At 46.0% G+C, this 8,677-nt stretch overlaps 1 protein-coding gene across 1 annotated transcript in view; it reads left to right on the top strand.

Annotated features, from left to right (window-relative positions):
- Window positions 1-7,417: 7,417 nt before the first annotated feature.
- Window positions 7,418-8,677, top strand: part of ANKRD65 (ankyrin repeat domain 65) — a 9,266-nt gene continuing 8,006 nt past the window's right edge. The window contains exon 1 of the mRNA XM_044668636.1: window positions 7,418-7,605. Coding sequence (XP_044524571.1) covers window positions 7,418-7,605 — 188 coding nt within the window. The remainder of the gene's footprint in view (window positions 7,606-8,677) is intronic.

The following is an 8,677-nucleotide window of genomic DNA, read 5'->3' as shown; positions in this document are numbered from 1 at the left end:
CCTTTCCTTTCCTTTCCTTTCCTTTCCTTTCCTTTCCTTTCCTTTCCTTTCCTTTCCTTTCCTTTCCTTTCCTTTCCTTTCCCTTCCATTTTAGAATTAAGCAGCTAGGTGGATAGAGAGCCAGACCCAGAGATGGGAGGTCCTAGGTTCAAATCTGGCCTCAGACACTTCCTAGCTGTATGACCCTGGGCAAGTCACTTGACCCCCATGGCCTAGCCATTATCACTCTTCTGCCTTGGAACCAATACACAGTATTAATTCCAAGATGGAAGGTGAGGGTTTAAAATAAATAAAATAAAATAAAGTCATTGAGCTTAGGGGCAGTCTCTTATGTATTTGGCGTCAGAGCACCTAATCCATGCTCCTCAATACACACACACTGATTGCTTTGGATTGCCTGTTTTGGGGTTATTTTCTACCCTTTACTGAGTCTCCAAACTGTGGTACTATATTTCCTCTCAGAGCATTAAGGGTAGCCCTGAGAGAATGGGGAGGAAAGAGAGAGTATTTTTCTAAGTTCCATAACTCAAGAGCCCCCGCTGGTAGCCTACTCTCATGAATTATCACTTGATATCAATTTATCACCCAGATTTAATTAGCTTTTAGAAATGGGCAGTTACCATGGTAATAGAGTTCGTACAAAATCCCCTTCTCCTTCACCCAAAACAAAGCCTGCGGCACACTTTTCCAAAACTGGTACATACAGAGTTCGGGGAAAGTGGGCTCAAGCTTAGAGCAGATGTGCCCAAGGGGGTAACAGATCCCAAGAGTCCTGTTGCAGGAAGTTTCTGGTTTCTTGCTAGCCACTGCACAAACAAGTCGGCCCAGCCAGATATGCCGTAATTTGGATAAATAACCCGATCAGTAAGGGATGGGCATGCTCGTCTCATAATGGCATAGATGGCATACGTGTAGTCTCTCCTCCTGACTACACCACCTGGAATTTTGACTAACATCAGGTAGCATACAAAGACTGGAGAAAATACACTTTTAGCAAAATAAAAGGATATTGAAACTATTACAAAGACCTTTGGCAAAGCCATTTATCCCACACTAAAGAGGATAATGTGGAGATTAAAATTAATAGACAAAATACTAAATATTATATTTATGCATTTTATTAATAACAAACTAACAAAAAATACTACCACTTCCCAGCTGTGTGACCCTGGGCAAGTCACTTGACCCCTATTGCCCACCCTTACCAATCGACCTATGAGACAATACACCGAAGTACAAGAGTTTAAAAAAAAAAAATACTAGCTCAAAGGTACTAACCAGCCTGCTCCCAAGAGCAAAAGAACTTATACAGAACATGACCACGTAAAGGTAGACAAAAGGAAAAGCATTCTGGGTAATACAGAAAGGAAGTTTGGGTAATGCAGTTTTAGGGATTCAAGATATTTCTAACTCTACAATAGTAGCTTCTTGCTCGGTTTTGTCTGACTCTTGGTGATCTCGTGGATAATTCTGTCTATGGGGTTTTCTTGGCAATCCTTGGCAATAGATAAGTCCACAGTGACCATCTATGGGGTTTTCTTGGCAAAGATATTGGAGTACTGTGTCATTTCTTTCTCCAGCAGATTAAAGCAAAGAGAGGTTATATGACTTGGTCAGGGTCACGCAGCTAGTGAGTTTCTGAGACCTGATCTGAACTTGGGTCTTCCTGATTCCAGGCCCAATGCTCCATCTGCTGAGCCACCTGGCTACCTCAGTATCTTCTTTATCAGTCACTTCATTGGCATTTGTTAAGTCCTACTATGTGCCTTATTAGATGGGATAAAGAAAAGAACTGGGTCCTTGGAATTATTCAAAGTCCCTGTGAGTTTTCTTTTATAACTGTAAAGTGACTGGGTGAAGGAGACATTCAGTTCATTCAGTGTCACACAGAAAAAGAAAGAAATAGAATAATAGCAAATATAGCACAAATTGTAGTCCCTTAAAAAAAATCCTTACCTTCTGTCTTAGAATCAGTCCTATGTATTGGTTCTAAGGCAGAAGAGCAGCAAGGGTGAGGCAATGGGGGGGTTAAGTGACTTGGCCAGGATCACACAGCTAGGAAGTGTCTGAAGTCAGATTTGAATCCAGGATGTCCTATCTCCAGACTTGGCTCTCTATCTTCTGAGCCACCTAGCTGACCCCTCAAATCCACTTTTGATAGTCCCCTTCGGTATAATGTCATGTTTCTGCTAGGCTCCTTCTAGAACCTTCTATCTGCCTTTCTTCATTGAATCTAGTCTGCCTTTACTTCTTAATACCCCCCTGCCAGTCAGGGTCCCAACTGTTCTGGGGTGTCTACTGGGATGCTAACAGGAAGTCCAAGATTCTCTGAATCTTTTGAAGCTTTCAAGGTCCTCCTCTGGTGCAGGAGGGAGGAAGAGAAAGATAGGAAGCCTTAGGCAAAAGCCCAGTGTTCCCCTGAGACTCTCCTCCCCCCTTAGTCCTTCCAAGTGATTCTTTCTTTTGACTTGAGGGGAGGCGCCTGGAACTATAAAGGCAAGAGACAGCATCAATGATGGAGATGAATGCTGAGCCAAGGGTGGGCTAGGGGAGCCCTGACCTCATCAAGCTTTCAAATTCCCCACATTTATGGGTATTGAAGATATAGGAGTAGGGAAAAGAAGAAGCCGCCTGGTATGATGGAAAATGCACTATCTTTAGAGTCAAAGGCCATGGGTTCAAATCCTACCTCTGGTATTTACCATCTGTATGACCTCGGGTGAGTTACTACATCTCCCTTAGCCTCGGCTCCTTTACCTGTAAAATGGGTTGGACTAGATTGACTCTGGGGTCCCTTCTAACTTTAAGCCTATGACCAGATCAGCTCATTTGGTAAGAATGAATATGTGAATTCTGGTCATTAATACCACATTATTCTCTCCTCCAGTCCCCCCAATCAAAAGGCTAATGTTTTGTACCTAGTTAGCAAGAAGCCATTTTGAGAGTCTAAATCAGTGATTCCCAAAGTGGGCGCCACCGCCCCCTGGTGGGTGCTGCAGTGATCCAGAAAGATGGTGATGGCCGCAGGTGCATTTATCTTTCCTATTAATTGCTATTAAAATAAAAAAAAAATAATGTCCAGGGGCGCTAAGTAATATTTTTTCTGGAAAGGGGGCAGCAGGCCAAAAAAGTTTGGGAACCACTGCTCTAAATAATAATATTTCATATATAGATTCTATTTTTACATTTCTATTTCTGGCTCACTTCTGTGGAAAGGAAGAGGGCCAAGGAGAGTGCCTTTCCTGCCAGGATGCTGGGGGGGGGGGGAGAGGTTGGGGAGGCTCTTCCCTTCTGAAGAAGGCTCTCTACAGTCCCAGATAGGGGTATCAGGGGCAAATTATATCCATCTATCTCACCTTAAATAGCTGAGTCTGGGTTCAGAAAGAAAACCACTTCCCTGGTCACACTTAAGGGATACTTAAGCCCTTGGCTTAACACTGTCAGCTTAACTCTGTCTCACCAAACAATAGTTACACAAAAGACCATCACAAATAGTAAATAACAAATAGACGCTTTTATTCATGTAATCAAAAATCAGAGAAATTATTAAAATTATTAGAATATATAAGAATGACTGAGTTAATCAACCTGGAATTAAATGAGATCTCAGCTCAAACAAGGAGAGAAAATATATTCCCTATTTTCCTAGGTCCTTACATTCGAGGGGAGGGGAGGATACAGCATGTGTAAAATAAGCCAATAAAAAGCATATGAAAAGTAACTAATTTCTGGGAGGCATCAGGAATAGCCTTTGACTAGAGATGGGCCCTGAGCTGTGGTTTGAAGGAAGCTAAGGATTCTAGAAGGTAAAGATAGGGAGGGAGAACCTGCCAGTAAGGGGCACAGCCTGTGCAAAGGCTCAGAGATGGGAAGTATGGAAAAGCTGGTGGGCCAGCCAGATTAGAATAGAAGGTGCACTAAGGAGAGTGATATTGAAATAAGACTGGAACGGTAGGTAAGAGCTGAATCATGTCATTATTGCTTAGTTGTAGTCAGTAGTGGCTGACTTCATGACCCTATTTAGGGTTTGCTTGGCAAAGATACTAGGATCATTTGCCATTTCCTTCTGCAAACTCCTCTGCCTGACATTTATGGTCTTCTATGATTTAGCTTTGGAAGTTAGGTGGTGCCAGGCTTGGAGCCAGGAAGATTCATCTTCCAGAATTCAAATCTGCTCTCAGACCTTACTAGCTGTGTGACCCTGGGCAAATGACTTAAGCCCCGTTATCTGAGAGAGAAAGAGAGAAGAAGGGGAGCATCTGTGTGGCTCAGTGGATTGAGAGTTAGGTCTAAAGATAGGCAGTGGGGTAGCTGGGTAGCTCAGTGGATTGAGAGTCAGACCTAGAGACGGGAGGTCCTAAGTTCAAATCCAGCCTCAGACACTTCCCAGCTGTGTGACCCTGGACAAGTCACTTGACCCCTATTGCCCACCCTTAACACTCTTCCACCTAGGAGTCAATAAACAGAAGTTAAGGGTTTAAAAATGTAAAAAAAAAAAAAAAAAATTAAAAAAAAATAAAGATAGGCAGTCCTGGATTCAAATTTGACCTCAGACTCTTCCCAGCTGGGTGACCTGGACAAATTACTTAACCCCCATTACCTTATCACTCTTCTGCCTTGGAACCAAAACACAGTATTGATTCCAAGAGGGAAGGGAAGGGTTTTTAAAAAAATAAATAAGAACAAAAAATTAAGAGAGAAGAAGGTCCAGCTACGCCAATAGGAGGATAATAGGGTAGAAATTGTGCTGCCTTTCAAGCCAGAGGACTTAATTTCCAATGTTGGCTCTATTGCTTCCCCCCTGGGTGACTTATCCAACCCTCTCGTGCCTTTGATGTCACATGTGTAAAATGAGGGCATTGGATGAGAGAGGCCGTTCCAACTCTTAGCTCTTCGGTCCCAGGATCCATGAAAGAGATGCTACCAGAAACAGGGCAAAAGTCTGAAGTGAGGAGTCCTGGACCAGCGAGCAGGAGAGGAGGGCTTCAAACCCGGATCTCTGAGACCGGAGGCAAATCACAAAGAAAATGGCTGTGATGGTGCGTGCCTTGGCTTCCCCAAGATATTGCTTTACAAATGGTGGAGCAGCTTCTCTCTCATCTTTGCAGAGGCAGGAGGCGATGGGTATGGAACACGGCATGTGCTGTCAGGCCTGACGGCTGTAGTCGTTTGGCTGATTTTTCCCCCCCCTCTTTCTTTGAAAAAATCTTTGTTACAAAACATGGTTCCCCTCATGGGGGAGGGAGGAGAGTTATATTCAGAAATGAAAGTGATAGAAAAAATGCAGATAGAAGGAGGGGGACTGGACCTGGAACTTCTTGGTGAAGAAACGACCTTGAGCAGTGTAAGTCCACAAGCCTCTGCAATTTAATTTTTGTTTTTGTTTTTATTTTAAACCCTTTAACTTCTGTGTATTGACTGATAGGTGAAAGAGTGGTAAGGGTAGGCAATGGGGGTCAAGTGACTTGCCCAGGGTCACACAGCTGGAAAGTGTCTGAGGCCAGATTTGAACCTAGAACCTCCCGTCTCTAGGCCTGACTCTCAATCCACTGAGCTGCCCAGCTGCCCCCTGCAATTTAGTTTTTAAGAGTATGAAGGGGTAAAGTGACTTGTCCAAACATGTCTAGCTTGTGCCAGGTAAGATTTGAACTGAGGGCTTTCTGACTTCAGGACAGCTCTCTCTTTATTTATACTAGATTGCTTCTCATAAAAACAAGATATCGATATAAACAATTTTAAATAAGATTCAAATTAAATTTAAATCAGGTTGTCTTTTTTTTAAAAAACCTTTACCTTCTATCTTAGAATCAATACTATGTATTGGTTCCAAAGCAGAAGAGCAGTAAGGGCTAGGCAATGGGGGTCAAGTGACTTGCCCAGGGTCACACAGCTAGGAAATGTCTGAGGTCAGATTTGAATCCAGGACCTCCCATTTCTAGGCCTGGCTCTCAATTCACTGAGCCCCACAGCTTCCCCCGGTTGTCTTTTTTTTTTTTTTAACCCTTAACTTCTGTGTATGGACTCCTTGGTGGAAGAGTGGTAAGGTGGGCAATGGGGGTCAAGTGACTTGCCCAGGGTCACACAGCTGGGAAGTGTCTAAGGCTGGATTTGAACCTAGGACTTCCCATCCCTAGGCCTGGCTCTCAATCTACTGAGCTACCCAGCTGCCCACCCAGGTTGTCTTTTTAAAAGACAAACTGTTCTTATTATTAATGACCTGCCAATATGGAATCAACTTGGGAGCCTAGAATGGGGTTGATAGCAGTGAGAGGGGAGGGACCAGACCATGGTCTTGAGCTTTCCTAGGGGTTAGGAATATTTCAAAGTTCAAAGGCCCTTCCTTTCCCCTCCCTTCAAGGCCTGGGAAGCCAGGGCAGAGAGAGGAGAGGCCAAAGCCAGGCTAGGCCAGGCTAGGCCCAAAGGGTGAAGCTTAATCCTCCCTGGTGGAGGAGGGGCAGGAATGGGCCCCCTGGGGAAATAAGAAGCCAGACCAGCATGTCCCTGCTTGTCACCGTGACTGCCAGAACACCCTTCCTGTGATTGTTCCTGAAGGAGCCTGGTCTCTGTGGGTAAGCCTCAGCCAAGCTAGCAGGAGAGCTGGTTGTCAGGCTCACCCTGGGGGACTCCCTCCTGTTGTTGGGTAAACAACACAGCACAGGGGTGGGGAGAGGAGGGGGAGGGAGACTTCAAGATCCACAGCCCTGAGTGGTGTGGCCTTCCTCTCCTCCCTCCTATTACCTATATCCCTCTCTGGCCTCAGCCCTCCTTAGCCCTGAATTTTCTCAGGCATCTTCAGCCTTCCTGGGAATCCCAGCCGGGTCAGGATTTGAATTTGATCCTCAGGACTAGGAGGGAGGATCCTCTGCAGACAGCCTAGAGCAACTCGGGACGGCCCATGGAGAAGGGAAGGCAACCATTGATGAGAAGCACCAGGACGTGGGCTCTTCAGCCTTGGAGGGTGGGGAGTTCAGTGGGGACATGCTAGAACCCCCTCCCCATTCCCCCATTTTGGAGAGTTAAGCCCCTGGGTGAAGAGGGCCTCAGCTACACCCCCTCAGACTCTATGCCTGTTATTTTTCCATTGGTAAGGGTGGGCGCCTGCAGCTTTCCTCTTCTCTCCCAAGTTCCCTTTGTGAAGTGACTCCCCAAAGGCCAGGGTTAGGGCTGAGAACAGGTGCAGAGCTCCCTGTTGGGATGAAACAAAAGACGGGGGGACCAGGCTGTAGGTTTCATTCTTTGTTGTTGTATCCCCAGTACCTGGCACGGAAGAGACCCTTAATCAATAATCATTAATTGATTGATGAGTGGCTTTGGGGGTCAGGTGGTGACCTCTGAGAATCCTTTGTGTTCTTCCTCCTCTTGGAACCTGAGCTGTCATGTGTCCTCATTCCAGGAGCAGAGAGATTTGGAGGCTGAGATGGGGCAGCACTTCATGGACTTAGAGATGGGGGATGCAAAGGCCCAGAAGAAGGAGGAAGAGCAGCCTCTGAGTCTCCTTCCTGCCTCAAAGGGCTGGGGACAAGGCCAAGTGATCAAGGCCATTTGGAAAGGCCAGCTGGGCCTGATGAAGCAGTTGCTGAGGCAGGGGACTTGCATCAATGAGAGGTGAGCAGCCATGTCTGAGCTAGACAATGGGGGTTAAGGGACATACCCAGGATCACCAAGCCAGGAAGTGTCTGAGGTCACATTTGAATCCAGGACCTCCTGTCTTCAGGCCTATTTCTCTATCCATTGAGCCACCTCCATGCCCCTTCTCCAGCTCATTTTCTACATGAGGAAATGGAGGCAAGGTGGGTTAAGTGACTTGCCCAGGGTCACACAGCTAGGAAGTGTCTGAGAGGTCAGATTTGAACCCAGGACCTTCCATCTCTAGGCCTGGCTCTCCATCTACTGAGCCACCCAGCTGCCTCTCCATCCCCGGATATCTATTTTGAGGGTAAAGAGAAGTTAAAAATGAACTTCCCAGTGGACTGTCTTTGTGTCTGTCTTATGAGCCAAAGTTGGGACTTGACCCTCAGAAAGCCTCTGAATTCCATTTTCAGTGAGCCTGGTTCAGTCACCTGGTGATGGTGAACATCCCAGGATGGAGCACAGTGTCTGGCATATAGTCAGCACTTAATAAATGTTGATGAATTGATTGGAGGCACTTTCCCCTTCATCATGGCTATCCATCCACACATATACGATTGTGTGTCCATCAGAACGGGGCTTGTGACTCAGGCCCTACCTTTGATGTGCGTATTCCTCCCTAGGCTTTGGGTCTCAGAAACCCTCCCTGCCCAGGCCCCCTCTTATATGACTCCCCAAGGTGCCTGAGCTAAAGTGAATCCATCTGCATTCACTGAATATATTTTGTTGTAGAGGGGAGCTCTATACAAATGGATATAGGTGGAATGGTGCACATGGTTTCTGAGACCTCTTCTTGTTCTGAGATTGGGAGAGAAGAAAGGAAAGGAGGAAGGAAGGAAGGGAGAGAGGAAGGGAGGGAGGAAGGAAGGAAGCGAGGGAGGGAAGGAAGGAAGGGAGAGAGGAAGGGAGGGAGGAAGGAAGGAAGAGAGGGAGAGAGGAAGGGAGGGAGGAAGAGAGGGAGGGAAGGAAGGAAGGAAGGAAGGAAGGAAGGAAGGAAGGAAGGAAGGAAGGAAGGAAGGAAGGAAGGAAGGAAGGAAGGAAGGAAGGA

Source organism: Gracilinanus agilis, chromosome 3 (assembly GCF_016433145.1).
Source record: "Gracilinanus agilis isolate LMUSP501 chromosome 3, AgileGrace, whole genome shotgun sequence".
NCBI lineage: Eukaryota > Metazoa > Chordata > Mammalia > Didelphimorphia > Didelphidae > Gracilinanus > Gracilinanus agilis.
The sequence above is the reverse complement of the archived record's forward strand: the minus strand, read 5'-3'. Positions and strand labels throughout refer to the sequence as shown.